This window comes from Cyprinodon variegatus, unplaced genomic scaffold (genome assembly GCF_000732505.1).
Source record: "Cyprinodon variegatus isolate N-32 unplaced genomic scaffold, C_variegatus-1.0 Scaffold954, whole genome shotgun sequence".
In the NCBI taxonomy this organism is placed as follows: domain Eukaryota; kingdom Metazoa; phylum Chordata; class Actinopteri; order Cyprinodontiformes; family Cyprinodontidae; genus Cyprinodon; species Cyprinodon variegatus.
In genome coordinates, this window is record NW_015151407.1 from 171,043 (window position 1) to 188,783 (window position 17,741).

Here is a 17,741-nt window from a genome sequence, read left to right on the forward strand (position 1 = left end):
TATTCTGTATGTGACAGATCTAAATTCAGTTTCACTCTCTAAAGTGGGTGACTGAATATTATTTTTTGTACAATAAAAAAGTGTGCTCTTTTAAATACATTTATGTCTTTCCCAATTTCTTTATTGAGAAGTCTGCGAATATCGGATTATTAAAGCAACTAAAACCTCTCAGAGAGGATCTTTAAATGTACTCTTTAAACTACAATGTTCCAGAACACTACTGGGAAATGCTGCAGAAATCTTTAAAACGTTAAATATTTCACAGTACCTGGTGAACAGGAAAGTGGGAGATGAACTTTGTTGGATCGGGTGACCTCACTGCGTTTGCTATCTCCATGCAGCAGCCTAGCGCCTGCCAAGGTTCATCGGCTTCCATCCACCATTTTCTGCCCTAAAAGTGACAAAAAATGCACAACAGAAAATATTGGTCACTTCTTGAACTTACTTTTTTGCATTTAAACTCTTTAACTTCCTGGACTTAACTAAATTTTAGGGATGAGTTTTAACCTGCATTTCCAGATATTTTGGGGGAATGTTAGCAGTTTGTCATTTTTAGTAAGAAAACCATAACGTAACCCTTAATGGTAATATCGATCAAGAAATGAAGGCAGACTAACATTGAGAGGGTTGTCTGCCGAGTCCAGAATGTCGTCCATGATGCTATTAGCGTATTCCAGACGTCCTTGTAGAGAGCTTCTCTTCTTCAACCCTGTCAAGTTAACCAAGTGAATCTTTAGCCAGTCCAGACCCTTAGGACCCAGAGGCTTCCCCTCAGCGAACACGAGCATCGCCCGGGTGACATCACTTCCTAGGTGGTTAAAGTATGGAGGACAAGGGTACGTTCGTCCCCTGAAGTCCATGTTGTGGGGAAACCAGAACAGCTCATCCCGCATGTGGTGCGCAATGGAGAGTTTATAAAGGGCATCCATTCGCAGGCTGTGCATCTCGCTGCACTTCTTCTTGGCATTGATCACCTCTCGTTTCATGTGGGCTTTCTCACTGGCTGTGAAAGCAGGGTCATGAGCGTTAAAATGGGGTATTTTAGGGGCTTCTGAGAGAGGTGGAGGGATGTCCAGCTTATCGCTCCCCCGATCGTTGAAGATGGAGATGATGATGTCCAGGATTGGTTTGTTGATCTTCCAGGCACAGTTACCCAGCTGGTTGAGCGAGTCAAAAACAGGGTGAAGATTCGGACACTTCTCCAGCAGTTGCTCATGCTGCATGGCCCCATCTACTGAACGCATCAGCTTGGCGGGGGTGAGGAGGTAGGCTCCGAACTTCACTGACGTCCACGGCACCGGAGGGCACAGCATCGGCATCACGGACGAGTCAAAGGTCAGCGTGGTCTCCATGGCTTCCTGTTGCATCTGTGTCAAGATGGGGTGGGGCTTGATGAAGCCAACCTGAAGGGAAAAATCATTATCAGAATACAGACAGACTCCGAACTGATGTGTTTGTATGATGTATATTTAAGCAGATTTATTAACAGATGTAAGGATTTAAAAATCAGCTTTACTTTACTAAAAATTTTGATCAAACTGTTTCCCTTGTCACATAATTTCCACCTACTAATTATATATTTGTAAAGACTTCAATAAATTATATTCTACATACTTCTACTAACTTCATACTTTTACAGACCAACTAAGAAACAAAACAGCCCAAATAGGTTTAATTTTAAGTAAAACCCTGCTGATCAATTGTAAAAAAAAAAAAAAACTTAAAACTAATCTCAAGAAATTCCATTTTGTACTATTAGATACTAAAAACGTTCCAAGCATAGCTTCATAATGCTGAAAGAACAAATTGAAAGGAGAGACAAAAACTTTTAAGCAGGAAATTGATTAAAAACAACTCATTGATTGAAATGGGCTGTTTATCAATTTGCCAAAGGTTTAAGAAATCAACATGTCAGAACATGACTCGGCAATAAGTAGCTCCACCCTTCTTGTTGATTCCCTCAACAGTCATTGGGGCATGCTTGATGCAAAAGTTTGCAAGGAGCCTAGTGGGAACGTTCCAAGTGTCCAACGCTGGCTTCATGCATTCACCGTCTGAAACTGTTTATTCTTTTTGGAAATTATTCTCCTGCAAGAAATAATTTGTCAGGTGTGCATTGTGAATTGCAACAATTTCCTGCTCAAAAAAGCCAGTAATTACCACAGCGATGAAAGCCCTGAGTCATTAGGAAAGTCAGCTAAAACATCTCCGTAGCGCCAGCTGCAATACCTGAAGCACCATTATTACATTCAAGGAAAATGCTTCCCAATCCATGGGATTTCCATGTTATGCCTCCAATTTTGGAAGGTTGTGTCTTTTTTCTTGTCATAGAGTAAAAGATCTTTCAAACCTTCAATGCCCCAAGTTTTTTTGCTAATGTTAAACGCAGAGCTTTAAAGCAGGCCTGGGCAATGAACCAAATATAAACCATTGCCGTCTTTAACCAGGATAACTGGTGAAAATTTCCCCATGTTGGTAAAATAAATAAATGTAATTTTTCAGTTTTTCCTGTGTGCGCTGATGGCTGGTATTTCCTTCCCCTTTAAGACGCTGAAGCGTGTGGGGAATCAAGTGACTCCACTGATCCCGTCAGAAAATTAAACAACGACAATGATGGATGAACCCAGTGAAGAAGCATCTAACAGCTGTAAACATCAGTTAATCCTGTGGAGCTGAGCGAGAGCAGAGATGAAGCCGAGTACGCAGAGAGGCAGTCTAGAGCATGTTGTCTGAGTTAAGTGCACGGCAGACCAGTTTTGAGTGAAGGCATGCAAGTTTAAACGACGCCTATCGTTCTCGCTCCACGCTCAGTTCGGTGACACCAAAATTACGCCATAGATGTTTAGCAAAAGAACATGAAATGCACAGTTTGTCTGAAAACTGTCGGGACTACCCAAAGTAACACATGCAATCTCCACCACCTACAGCACAGCAGCACTGTTGAGTTCAAAGATGTGCAAAAGGCTCCATTACCCTTGCGCAAGTAATTGCAAGAGAGCTAACATTTTTCTCCTGTTCACGAGACATTGTTGAATGTTTAAACTTGAATGGGACAAGACTTGTGTAAGTAAATTATGAATAGATCAGTTGCTTTTCCTGTTCATTACTTTATTTCTGATAGATGAGCCGGAGCATTTTTCATGCATTTATCATTATTGGGGTAAAACAGCCAAATTTATCATGACATTGATTTAAGTCATATCGCCCAGCCCTAAGTTGAAAATGTTTTTGAAGCCCTTCCCTCAGAGTTGAAATAGGATAGCTATTGGCTGTAGTTAGCACCATTAATGGCCTCAATTTTGGTTGAAGATCATCCCACTTCTTGACCACCAGCGAATCAGATCAGCACTGCGTTGAGCTTTTTTGGTTTTCCTCGTTTCTCCTGTAACCATCTGGATTGTCTAAGAAATTCAAAATGACCATCTTACTAAATCCAACCACATTGTGAGGCCTTTTCATGCTCAACATTTTATTACTGCATTCTGCGTCAGTAAGCTTTCATGCTTTGCTTTCAGTAGATCTTGGCAGCACACACCGAAAATGACAAAGAATCCAAATTCTTGCCCAGATTATGGCATTAAAAGGCTTTGATCTTAAACAACTAATTAGCTGATTAACATTTTATATTCACAATTTCTGTTTAATAGTTGTTTTAAATAAGCGGCTTACTCTGAAGCCAACCTCTTGCTGTAATTTGCAGTTCTTCCAACCAAGTTCTACTTAAAACCTGCTTAAACTCAAATAATGTGAAACATAAATTGTTGCAATTTTTAAGTGCTTTTGAGATTTTGATCTATAGTGTATAAAAAGAATATCTTTGTTGACTGTAACCTGGCAAAAACATCAGATTATTGCTCCAATGAGTCAAACCATCATGCTGTGCGGTAAAATCATTAGGATCCCCCCCATGGGTTAATCGCTATAGAGAAAAAGGGTCGGAAACTACAAGAATAGAAAATTACACAAGAAATAAGCTTGACTACTGAATGCTTCACTGTCAAAGCGGATCAAGATCAAATCCCCACACATCCATCACCTTTTTAACCCATTTTTTTCCCCAAGCATGTTCACCTCAGCCTTATGCAGGCTCCCAGGGCAGTAAATCAGTGAGCCAATTAAGGGAACACTGAAAAAAGGGATTAGACTGGGGCCTATTCATCTTGCTCAACTGTTACCACCACCAATTCCCACCAGGGGAAAGTGGTTTTTATAAATCACACTCCTAGGAGCTTCATGCTCGATAGAAAGGCGCTCAAGTGTTCAAGGTAACAGGCTTTTGAATCTTTTTGACAAAAAATGAAGGTCAAGTCCTTTAAGGTTGTTTTTTGTTCTACTCCTGTTTCTTTTTAATGAAAATGGCAGCTCTGTGGCTATTTTCCCCATTTACTCTTTTTAAATACGTAATCAGCAATTATGTACTGTATAATTATCAGATATTCAAAATACAGGGGGCTAAAATGGAGTTGTGTTTATTGTTCCTTTATTTTTAATCCTTTATAAATGCTTATCCAGGTAGTTTTTCAAAGGGCTCTTTTAACTCGTACCCTAACCCATTTTTTTTCCATACATCTAAGGCTACGTTCACACTGCAGGCCTTAATGCTCAATTCCGATTTTTTTGTGAAATCGGATTTTTTTGCGTGTCCGTTCACACTTCCAAGTATATGCGACTTGTATGTGATCTACTGTGTGAACTGAAAGCGTTCAACCGAAGTGTCCCGCATGAGCACTCGAGGACGCGATGATGTCACATGTACAAAGCGTCCTCAGTGTTTGTGGAAGTAAACATGACTCGTAATACCGCAGCGTATATTGCGTTCTTTAAGTTATTCTCCAACAGGAGCAGGCACATTACGAACGAAATCTTTTTAAGAAGATCAAAAAGAAAGACCCTCCCCCGGTTCCGGTAAGACCCTTCGAGTTTGGTCTGAATCGAGCTATCTTTCCAAATATGAATTAAGTCAGCAACCTCACTTTCTCTCCATTGACTGCTCTCTGTGTTATCTTCCGCCATGGTTGTTAGTTTTTCCCACCTCCGCTTAGTAGGACGCAGATTAGTAACGTTTAGTAACATTTGTCAAGTATCAATGACGTGTAGGTCGGATGAATGTGACCTGGCCGTACAGACACAGGTCGCATTTGAAAAGATCAGATACGTATCGGATTCAGGACCACATATCCAAGTGGCCTGGGTCGCATTTGAAAAAATCCGATCTGTGTTGTTCAGACTGTCATAAAAAGATCAGATACAGGTCACAGATGGGCAAAAAAATCGGAATTGGGTCACTTCAGGCTGCAGTGTGAACGTAGCCTAAGATTAAAATACCCCAACCAAAACTGCATAAATCAGCTCCTTGGTAACTTTGATTTCTTAATGATTATTAACATTTTCAAAAATTACAAAAGTTTTGTGTAAACAAAACAATTCAGAATTATGAATCAAACCACAATGGTTTATAAATAACAACTAATCTTTAAATACCTTAAAAGAGCAAATTATGTAAGTTTTTACTGAAAACATCTTTCAAATATAATTTTTATTTGACCCTTTATGAGCAAAACATTGTTTGATGAGCAGACTGACACCTCAGCAGCTTGGTATCAATGCATCTATAAGCCTGTAGCCTATTTTCCTAAAGTACTTTGGGTCAGAAGTTTCTGCGTTGTTCGGCGGATATATTGTCAAGCGTGTCCATGTTAAATTGTTCTAATATAGTAAATAATCAAAAAGTTATATTCAAGATGAATTTTGCTGATATGAAGAAGCGACCGGCATCCAGCTCAACTCAAGACACTGATGTCAACTCCGGTTAAAGGGGAACACATTTGGCCCTTGATTTTACGTTATTACATCATGTTCTAGTCACCCATATGAGTTTTGTGTCATTTTGAGCTGTTCTGAAGATATTCCGTAAAGTTATATCCAGGTAACATCTTCCTATGGGCGACGACTTGAAGGCACCAACTAAACTGTTCATAATTTGTTCTTTATGGTACGCCAGCATTCATAACATTTAGGCGAACTACTGTCCCCCAGACATCCATAAATCTGATGCTAAAACACACTTTTTCTTTCTCTGCACCATGGAATTAATAGTGAAGGTACGGAGTGAAAAAAAAGTACAATTTTGGTTACAGCTGTGGGGCAATTCTACATCAGAAAGGCTCCACACAAAAGAACTGTACCTGTCTGGTGCTGCGGAAGGTATACATGTGGTAGAGGATGGGGATGAGCTTTCTGTCGTAGGCAGGGTTCAGAATATCACTGTGGATTTTAAGGTTCTTCACCATTATGTCCACCATGAAGGTGCCCAGCTCCAGAGTTACAATGTACGGCCAGCTGGTCTCACCCCCCTGCAGCGTGGGTCCTGAAAGCTGTTCCATCTCCAGCTTACACCACTGTTCCCTTGGAAGGACATCGTTCACCTAAAGCGAAACACATTACATTTCAATATGAATATCAACCCTTAAGTTACAGTTTCTTTCATGTCTTCTAGCTTTAAAACGGGTGCTTGAAAAAGCAAATATCGAAGGTAGAACTTTTAGATGTGTTGGTCTAAAAATATTATAAATGTCTCTGTTTTAACTACAAAGTCTATATATAAATTACCCCGGATTGAAGAAAAAACACCTTAGCTAACTTCCTGTTTTCTTTAACCGCTAGCGTTTTCCCAAAGGGCTTAAAAAGCCATCTAAACACAGAGACAAAGAGTGCAGATCCCCATTAAGTCAACACAGGAAGTCTATTAGGCTTCAAAATGTAGCAGAGCTGATTGATTATGAAATACACAATAATATCACATTTTCTAAGATGTTAGTTAAATTTTTATAATCAGGTCTGAAGTAGATCATGTCATTTAAAGTGAAGATTAAAACAGAATATAATTTACACAACAGATTAAAGTATATATACAGCACTTTAGGCAACTTCTTCAAATAGATTACAATAAAACTGATGAGCTTAGAACAGGAGTTTTCTTTATATTACAGAATATTTCTATTTCTGTAAAATCTTAATCATAATCTAGTAGTTCTGGGTTTCTCCTGGTTTTTGGCGAGATAAATTAAAGACTGCTTCAGTTTAACTTTAAGGCCAACAGGAATCATAAAAACATAACTCAGACCCTTGTTTATCTGATAGCTTGTTTTTAACATATGTTTATCAGATTTTTTTTTGTGGAAAACAGCTTGGGTTTAACTATGACCTCAGCAAAATGCCCTGTCATCACTTAAAATGTGATTCAGTTAAAAATATATTAATCAAATCAAATATTAACCAAAGGAAAATGAAAGGTCAAGGGATTATTGTCATACTTCTTTCATATATTATTTGCATAATAAAACTGCCCATTTAGAATTGGTGTTTTAGGGTGTTTTTTTATGGGTAATTATGACTTATCTTTTTACCTTGGTATCTTTGGCCAGCAGATCTGTGTAGGCACTATAGATGCTTCCCAGCTTTTCTACAATCTGATTCTGCTGCTTCTGTCTCACACAGTACTTGGTGTAGATCCTGTTGCCCAGATCTCGAGCTAAAATCTTAAGTGACTCTCCACTAGGAGGCAAGTTGGTAACACTCTGCAAAAAAATAAAAAATACAGAACAATTCGAGGGGTCAGAGGCAAAGAAACTTGAATCAAAAGTAGCAATAGACATCAGTTTGGATGTTCCATCATCCAAAACAATAATAATAAGAAAAAGTCTAGGGAAAATCACGGGGTATGCCTTTCAAAGACATTCATTTTAAATCCAGGGAAGTCTTTGTGACACCATGAACTTGTGACATTTTGTTAAGCGACAGGTTCAGCAGGCTTGTATTACCTGTATCATAATGTCAACATACTCCTTATCCTCCAGCAGCAGCAGATATGGATAAAGGTTAAGCTTGTAGTCCTTGGTGTTGGTTTTGGCCATGATCATCTTGCTTTCCCTCAGCGCCTGGAGGAGGACCTTCTGCCACTCTACCCGCTGTTCGGCCAGCAGTTTCCTCTAAAAGATCACACAACTGGAGGTCATCTATCTTAGAGTGAGTGAATATTTACTGATTAAAAGAGAAAAATTTGGTATGTACCTTTAAGAAAATGAGAGGCGTTAGAAAAAAAAGAACAGAACAGTATTAATAATATTTAATATAACTTGAAGATAAATAGAAAATGAAAAAGAAGGTAATTTGATACTGTACAATTATAAAATGTATAACATATCAAATATATTTGTTTTTATCCATTAATTTAATGCTGTCCAAAACAGACAGCAAAGCTTTAGATCTGTATCTTAATATAAACTAAGGTGCCATTAAGACGTGAACTTTAATTAAACAGCAGCATTTATAAATCTGAGACTGCAAAAACCTTTTGGATTTGTTTTTTTTGTTTTTTTACTGTAAATGTGCCTGCATCAGGAGAGAAAATACATACGAAGGGACACCAACAGATCTGCAAGGGAGCTGTTATCAGAAAAATGCAATCGCAAAGTAGTTCATTCATGGATTTGATTATTTCTTTCTTTTTTCTCTTTCTCTTCTTTTTTCCCCCCATTTTTTTCTTCTTTCTCCCTCCCCTGATTTTCTGATTTCTATGCAACAACCTGCAGCAACTTTTTTTATCAACACCCACAAGAAACTCTATGGAGATGAAAAAAATCAAATTCAACTAATATAATATAAACATCTACTGTAAGACTTAAACATAACACAGAGCCAAAACTAGTATTTGCTTGAAAATGGAAAGAATAAAGCAAAACTCCAAGCTGATGAAGAAATGGTTTTCTCTTTATTTGAAAGGCAAGGGCCAAATTAATCAGAGAAGCAGCTCAGTGACCCATTAGTGTTAGTTTTTGGGAGCTGCATAGCTCTTCACCTAAAGGGGACGACTGTGAACCTGCGAGCTTTTAGAGATCTATACAAAAAGGCAAAGTGGAGGGAGGTGTACATGAATAGACGGAAATCAGGTCAAGTTCAATCAGACTGGGTGGATGGCGTTTCTGTGAACTGAACTGCTAGTTCCTAGGTTAGATTTAAGTCTGGACCATATGCATATACTTTGAAGAGTGTTGGGGGTGGGAGGGCTTTGGGTCAGGGTGATTTTAGGTATATTTACTCTTTTTGCAGGTTTTGAGTTGTGCCATACTCTTTCCATTTTGGAATTTCTGGTCCACTAGGGCTTCATAAGATCTTCCAAGGTTAGGATGCGTTATAATCTAACCCTGCTTTAAGCCTCTTAATAACATTTTCTATGCCTTATCTTTAAGGTTTCCTGGTCTACATGATGCCGATCGCCAACTAATATTCCCCACCAATCCTTCGAGGCCTTTACAGATTAAATTACTCCATTTAACATTTTTGTTTTGTGGTTGATCCCACAAATTAAAATAAAAAACATTGAAGTTGGTTGTTTAAATAAAACCTTATACATCTCAAGTGGTTAAATATTTAACCTTCATAAGTCAGAAAACTAATAAACTAGTTTATTTTTTTAGTCAATACCAGTGCTTTTTCATTTTTTCCACACAAATAGTTTATGAAGTTTATATATCACTATGGTAGCCAAAATGTGAAATATAAAGGATATCAAAAACAGGTTTCTGTTTGTTTACAGCAGGCTAAGCTCATCGATTTTTCTATGTTTTATATGAGAGGAGTAAAATGGCTATTTAGTCACACTTTGGCAGCTCTTGCAGTTTTGTTGCACAAGTTTAAGTGTCAGAGAAGTTTGAATGAAGTAGAAACCCTGGTTCAGATCTTGGATGGAGATATAACTCCACACTCTCTCCAGAGGGCTCCATTACAATGCATAATTATTCAGTCCTGGCAGTCTGTAAATGCTGCAGGACCACCAGGGACTCTCAGCCTGCTCGCTTCCCACATAGCCCATCTGCAGAGTCGGACAAGCCAGGCCCTGCTGGAAATGCCAGAGTTGAAAAGAGGCAGAGCAGAAAAATGGAATGTTTCATACTAAAAGGTGTCAAGTGTGTATGAACATTATTTCACAGAACCAAGAAAACCTTAACCCTTGGAGTAGGGGTTCTCAGTAGGGAAGATATTTCTTGTGTGGGAGATTATATTTACCATTTTGGCCATGTTTTCAGTGACAGGTTTGATGGACTCAACGGAGTCAATGGTGACAGTGCAGGCCTTCTCTACAATGAGCTGACGTTTAAAACGTTCCTGGAGCTCCTCCTGGGTGAAGTCCAGCTTGGGGTAAGTGTGGTGCTCTCTCTAAAAGAATCAAAATCCAGACAAACAAACAACGAAGAAAAACATAATTACTGGGCATACCAATGCTTTACTTCTAGCTTGATCCCATAACAATTGGACACTGTTGCTATTCTGATTTAGCTGCTTTGCCTGCTACAATGGAAAACATGCCAACAGCCGATCTCTACTTGTTAGTCATCCAACTCATCCATCAACAAATCTCATCTGAGCGTTAGACACCAGAGGAAGAAACCAGCATCCTGGATGACGTGTGTAAACAGATGCTTGTAAGGTACCATGTTTACATTCACATCTGCCTAAAAAGTGAGGACGTTAACAGCAGTTGTCTGGTGGCTTGTGCATTTCTGAACCTCTGCTTATGTGGTGAGAAAATATTGCTGTCAGCTTTTGTTCCATTATGGCCAAACACAGAGCTTTTACCATTCCATGACAGTAATGATTTCAAAGGTTAACACAGGAGATTTAACCAAGGAAAAAGAACAACGCAATATCTAAGGCATTATTTTTTCACTTTTTTAAGCCAAAAGTTATTTAACAAAATTATACATAACCTCTTAATCAGATTTAAAGCCTGACTTTGACTACACCATTTCGAAAACTTTTTTTTAATTTATTTATAATTATTATTAATAACATCGGCACAAAGTTCTATTCTAGTTTAGTGTTAAATGCAAATCAATACACAGCCTTAAAATAGTTTTGCTTTTCTCAAATAGTACACAGAGCAGGTTTGGGCATAAGGGAAATATATTGATGTTTTCATTTTACAAAATTAGTGCTTTTCTGCTTGTTTTTAAACCAGCAGTTTTCACCTTGACACTCTCCTAATGGATGGTACTTTTGCCAAGGTTGGTACCGAGAGGGTACCAAACACCAACCTCGACTAAGGGAAGAAAGGACGGCAGATGTTTTAACATTGTTCTTTTCAAACTGTGCCTCCTGGATGAAGAAAAGCAATACTGGCTCCATTCAAAAAAAAGTTAAAAAAAAATCCACTGGACTTTGTTGTCCAGTGGAACTTGAATTACCAGGTATCTGCAGTAACCACTCCTCAAGTTTGGGAGTCACTGACCCAAGTGTCCCAATGACGACAGGCACCACTGATGCCTTAACCTTCCAGGTGTTCTCCAGCGCTTCTCTGAGCCCCTGGTATTTCTCTATTTTCTCATGTTCCTTTTTCCTAATGTTGCAGTAAATTCATATTGCTATGTCAACCACAACAGGTTTCCTTGCTTTTTGTCCATCACCGCAATGGTTTGCCATTACCATACCGTATGTATATGGAAGTCCCAGTGCCATCTTTGGAGGTGTTTCCTACTTTGACCTTGAGGTTTCCAGCCCATACTCTGCACAGATGTCCCTGTACACTATTCCAGTCACTTGGTTATCTGACTATTGAGCTGATGTAACGAGTAAATTTCTCCACTGTGAGATCAATAAAGTCAATCAATCAATAAAGAGTGAAAACAGGCCTGCCTACTTTAATCCAATATTCAAGCTACAGAAGCTCAGACTGCTGAACAAATGAATACTGTTTTGAGAAGGAAGCTACACAATATCAGCCACATTTTGTCATGCATAGAGTTTCGTAACCACAGGGTTGGACAAGCAGACTATTTTCCATTCATGAAAAGACCAAAAATAGTCAGCAAAATATCAACCCATGAAGCAGAAAGCAACCTGCTGAGTTAAAATGTGCTCTATTTACATCAAATGGATGGGCATGGTGCCTCTTCTAACTGGGGAATGTCCCATGACGATGCACTACAAGACAAGACAAACCTGGAGAGGCAGCGTAATACCCATCACAATTAATGTATTGCTACAGACCATGCTTTCATCAAACCATACTCCATGCAGGCTGTGGGGTATTATAACAAAATACTGTCCACTGCTGCAAAGCATATAAAAAGTATAAACTTGGCTTCTACGTTTCCCAGATCTCTGTCCAGTCATCTGTAGGGAGTGCTGGCCACACAAGACTGATCCATGGAAGAAAATTACATAACTTAATAAAGTTAGACCTCAATACCCAATGCCAGATATGACAGCATCTCTACATGTCTTGTAAAGTTCATGCTCCAACAGATCAGGGCCAGTCTAGCAGAAAAACATGGAAGATAAACACTGTTAGGAAGGGATGTTATGGCAAACTGGGATATGTGTTTGTAATGTCTAATTAGTGCAAAGAAAGCAGAGAAAGTGGAGATTTAAGCAAAAGTCCTTAACCAGATATCGCTGTTTGACTTTTAAAGTAAGATGGCTTTTCTTTGTCCAACAAAGCTTGAGTTATTTAAGTGATTGAAAGAAAGATTAAATGAAGGGAATTGGCAATATTTAGTCCTTGCAGGGTACGCAAGATTAACAGCAATGCAGGCCAAAATAAATTAATGAGAAAAAACACGTCAGTCTCTGTAGACACGTTGAAACTAGATCAAACTGCATTTTTTACGATCCACAGCTTCATCAAAATTCATTTTTACACCAACAAACAATGTTCTAATTAGACCGGGCTTCTGCTGCAAACACAGATTCAAAACTCTCCAGAGGCCATCCGGGCTGCTCCTCTCTTATCCAGTGAGCCAGTTATTTGGACAGCCTTTAAGCTCCTGTGACCTGCCAAACAGTCAGAGTAGTGTTGGATGTTCAAACATCTATCTTGACAAAGGCTGGTTGAAAAGAAACAAGCAGATTTGAACTGTTTTTTTTGTTTGTTTTTTTTTCAATCACAAAAAGCCAAGATTTTACCCAAATGTACCGTATGAATAACCCTGCAATATTCAAGTTTAAAGTAATTCTTTAATTATAACCCAAAACCACATGTATTTTCTGATTGGATGCATTATTGACATTCTGGAGTGGCTCAGAAAGAGCCATGGCTGTAAACTGTTGTACAACCCTGTGAAGCGTGTTATGTATTTGACGATGGATTGGTTTTTGAACTCTAAATGACTAAAACTTATCACCAGGTATGTAAAAATACCTGAGAAAAAAAAACAAAACAAAAAAACATGCAAAAGTGGTCAGCAATTATGAAGGAGCTTTGGTTTCTAATTGCTTGAATACCAATTAAGATGTTTTAACATTATAGACAATCAGCATAAAAATGAAAAAGAAACTGTTGTTGTCAACAATAGTGAGGTTGATTGAGGACCCAAATGAAGAGTTCAGGAGGCAGAGGTGAGTCTTGAGGATTTAATCAGTAAACTGAAGCAAAATCCAAAGAACAAAAATACCAAGAACCAAAACACTTTAGGGGAAAATTCACACGAGGAGCCAGAAATGAGGAAACAACAACAAGGAACCAGCACTGCAGAGGTGGAACATTTAAGGGGAACAGAACAAAGGATGGACTAATGAGCTAAATGAGGAGCAGGTGTGAGTGGATCTAGCTAGAAGGAAGCCAAGGTGAAAGGAAACGAGCACAAGGGGGCAACAGAGAGTAACTAAAGACTGTTGAATATAATGGAAAATGAACCAAAGAACAAAACAGAACAACTCATAACAGAAAACTAAAAACTCAGAGTCCCAAACGGGGAGAACCATAACAGTTGTGGGGAAAAGGGTATTCAACTATTCACTCCAGTTTAATAAACAGAGCTCGATGGATTTCACTCCGTCGCCATTTTATTTAATATTTGCAAAGAGAGAACAAGACATCATACAGCCCTTATTGCATGGTCTTCAGCCCTGTTCTGATCTAGCCAGAGTTTGTCTTCGTTACTTACAATGATGGAGATCTGAAGGTTGTGTCAGAGTTAAAAAACATCTCTACCCAAAGTAAAAACTAAATAGATGAAGAAAGAGTCTAAATGTCTTAAGAACTAACTCATATTATGGCCAAACACTCCCTAATAATATAAACAGCACCCTCTCTCTTAGACATATTGTGGCCTCGGAGCTCTGACGCCAAATGAATAAAACTCAGCACTCATAAATCTGTATATATAAACCTACATAAATATCTGTAAAAGGGAACTAATAGTACTACAGCTCACTAAGCAGCAGCTCTTTGCATTTCCATGGAGACAAACCCTGGCCCTAGTGTTAAAAGCCAGTGCTAGATAAGTTAGGAACTGTTCAAGAAGCGACTGCTATCCTCTTCATTTTGGCCAAATGTCTTTAACAAGACCCGGTTCTAAAAAAAGTTCTAACAGGTTAAAAATAGCTAGTTCATAATGTACCTGAGCCCATGCCTAGTGTAAATTTTCTTCTTTCTTATTGCCTTTTATTACACATAGTTGATTTATTGAGGCTAAGTTTTTAAAGCACCAGCTCTAATTTACATATTAAATGGTTTCCTCAAAAAGAAAGAGAATAAGGACCAAAAAGCGCTTAGCTTGGACTATATTTTTGTGAAAACGACTACTATCAAATTGACAAGACTTTTTTGTCAGGAATAATTTTTTCCTGTTTGTAGGACTATGATTTGTCAAAAGGTGTTTTGTTTTTTGTTGCTAATGAATGGAAATCTCCCGTCTGATGGAATAGTACTTGAATCAAAACTTAAAGTTCAAAGCTGAAATAAAAGCAGAGTTGTATTAAGTTATTAAAGAGTGTTGTTAGTGCTCTGCCTTTTTTATAACTATAAGCCAACAATGTTTTTTCTGTAATCACCAAACCTATTAAAAATGTTTAATTCAAGCCTTTAAAGGTTTATTTGGACAGCTGGTACATTTAGCAGAATGACTTAGAGTAGACAAACTGTGTCAAATGAGTCTAAAAGGGAATACAAACTCAAAAACACTATAGACACCTTGATAGTACATGTTTTGAAACATGAGTTACAGATTCTACTGAGTGAGCTGAAAGAGACATGCAAGTTTTTACTGAAAAATATCTTTAAAATATCCTTTTTATTTGACTCTTTACGACTAAAACATTGTTTGATGAGCAGAATGACACCTCAGTACTTCAGCGTCGGTGAATCTATAAACCTGTAGCCTATTTTATTTAATTTACTTGGGGTCAGAAGTTCCCTGCACTGTTCTGCAAATGTGACGTCGTTAGCGTGAGCGTGTCCAAACTAAATGGGTCTGACCTAGTAAACAATGGTAGCTTTACATTTAGGGTTGAGACAATAAATTGGCTTAATCATGATGAATTGCTTATTGAAAAAATCTTCGACTAATTTAGTAATTGATTACTAAATTGATTTAGTATTGAGACTCCAGTTAAAGTGTTTGTAGCTGACAGAGAAACAGCAATTCAACCAAAAATTGTAAAATAAATAAGTATTCTATTTTTAAGATAATAAAAACTTTTCTGTCTATATGCTCTATCCAGAACTCCTCAAACGGAAAAGTTTTAGTTTAACCTATTTTAATTTATTAAAAATTCTTCTTTAGGGAACCTTTGGCTATATGATTATCCTTTGATTAATCGAAAAAATAATCAACAGATAAATTGATTTGAAAAATAATCGTTACTTGCAGCTCTAGTTACATTCAGGACAGATACCAAAAGCGACCGGCACCAGACACCAATGACAACTCCATGCAAGGTGAGAAAGTAAAAAAAAAAAAAAACTTGTGAAGTAGAAGCAAGCTCTACGAACGAGCAGAGGAGTGTTGCAGTTCTGTGTTTTGGCCACAGGTGGCAGTATCATTAGAAAACTGTTATAAAAGGATACCCCTCAAATCAAACCCAGTTACAAAAGAAAAAATAAGCTAGAAGATGATGCCTATGGTGTGCAGAAATCATTGTGAACCTAAATTTTCAAGTAAAGGAGACAAATTCCAATCTAGAAACTTGAAAACATGATACAGAAATAGACTAGTTTTACATTTTAGATCAGGAGAGATGCTTTGTACCGGTTCAGAGGGAATTCAAGAAGCTTGTAAATCAAACACTTATGCTACATTTTCCAAATATTTTGTTTAATAAATATTGATTGGATGAAGCACATCAAGTCCTGCTGTTCATCTGTGGCTGATTATACCTGCTGCTATTTTAGGACCCGGTAAAGGCAAGAGGAGCTTTATTATACACATAAACCCCTGGAGTTTACAGAGAGTGTACCGTCTTTGTACCATCACTGCATGAGCTCAAAATAACAATTTAAAAAGAAAAGAAAAAAAAACATATCACACACTGATAACAGCAATCTTACACAATCAGGCCAAGAATAAGGCAGTCAGTCAGATGAGGAAAATAAAAATGGTGCCTGGACAGCGGCTAAAAATACAGCAATTGTTCAAAAAGCTGCTGATGAGTCATGTGACAAGCATAAGAAGAAAAGGGAGGTGAGAAAAAAGAGGAGAGGTGAGAGGAAGGGAGGCAACACAAGCAGAGAAGCCATTAGACGGCAGAGCTGGGTGACTATAAATAGGCATGTGCCTTTCTGGTTGTTAATGGGTGACAATCAAATCAATCGTAGTCAGACTGGAGTCTTCTGACAGCGTTCCCAACTCTCTGGTGCTTCACTTGACAATAAGAAACAACTAACTAAATGTAAATATTTTATATGCACAGATAAACTTTTATATGAGATTAATGTATTTGATCGTTGTTTTTATAAAGCATGCAATTCCTTTTTTATATTTATTGAATGTTCACTCTGACCAGGGTTAAAAGGCAAATCTCAGAGATTTTGGAGAATATTTCTACTGTTCCATTACTTTCTTTCTCAGTGTACCAATAGAACAGCACTAAGACCGTTAAACACAACCCAACATACCTTTGTGTAGAAGTCTTGCACCAGCGGCGAGGCACACTGGCTTTCATCCAAGCTGAGGTTGGGCTCGTAGTCTGGTTTCACCGTTTGAATCACCTTCAGCAGCATGTCCCTTTCATCTTGTCGGAAAACACAATGGCTGAACAGGTCATCCACAGACAGGCCGTCCTCCTTCATTTGATTCAGACACCTGGACAAGGAGACACAGCCAGAGGGTAGGAGGTTCTGCTTTTATGAAACTTTCAACATAAAACTGATATCAGAGTCTAATCTGCTGATTTTAGAAGCTCTCTTTAAGGAGGTACGAGCAGGTGAGCTCTTATGTGAAAGCTGTATTTTAATCTAGCTATTAAACATAACGAGTAGATTTAATAGAAATAAAGAATATTCTAGGGTTCCATGATGGAGGTAGAATTTTGAATCCAACAGAAGTAAAGGAACCCCACCCCCCACCCCACCCACCCCCATGCATTAAGCAACTTGCTAACCTGTAAAGAGATGCAAAGCAAAGAGGTGAGATGTCCTTTAGACTTTAGACCATAGGCAGAAATGTTTAAAAACTGAAAAAAGGTGCATTTTTGTAATTGACCTACCAATAAACAATCAGACCTGATCGAGAAGCTGAATTTAAACCAAGGCTGATGTTACTGGGTTATATTTTACTGGGTCTGGGCTAATTCACATTGTAGATAAATATCATTAAAAGGTCATATAGAAGGATTAGGCAGAAAAGGCTTAAAAAAGATAAACCTACAAATTTTTCATTTAGAGATTAGAAAACCAATGTTTATCACAAAATCACAGGATTAAGATAAAATATCTTTATATAATATTACAGTATATTACATCC

The 17,741-nt window shown here is 38.0% G+C and overlaps 1 protein-coding gene across 2 annotated transcripts in view; it reads right to left on the reverse strand.

Moving 5' to 3' along the window:
• Nucleotides 1-17,741, reverse strand: part of polrmt (polymerase (RNA) mitochondrial (DNA directed)) — a 71,031-nt gene that overhangs the window by 41,961 nt on the left and 11,329 nt on the right. For both annotated transcript variants that reach the window (XM_015398713.1, XM_015398712.1), the window contains 7 exons: nucleotides 16,895-17,081; nucleotides 10,066-10,215; nucleotides 7,821-7,988; nucleotides 7,407-7,577; nucleotides 6,186-6,425; nucleotides 618-1,403; nucleotides 269-391 (listed from right to left, as the gene is read on the reverse strand). In XM_015398713.1, the coding sequence (XP_015254199.1) occupies nucleotides 269-391; nucleotides 618-1,403; nucleotides 6,186-6,425; nucleotides 7,407-7,577; nucleotides 7,821-7,988; nucleotides 10,066-10,215; nucleotides 16,895-17,081 (1,825 nt within the window). The remainder of the gene's footprint in view (nucleotides 1-268; nucleotides 392-617; nucleotides 1,404-6,185; nucleotides 6,426-7,406; nucleotides 7,578-7,820; nucleotides 7,989-10,065; nucleotides 10,216-16,894; nucleotides 17,082-17,741) is intronic.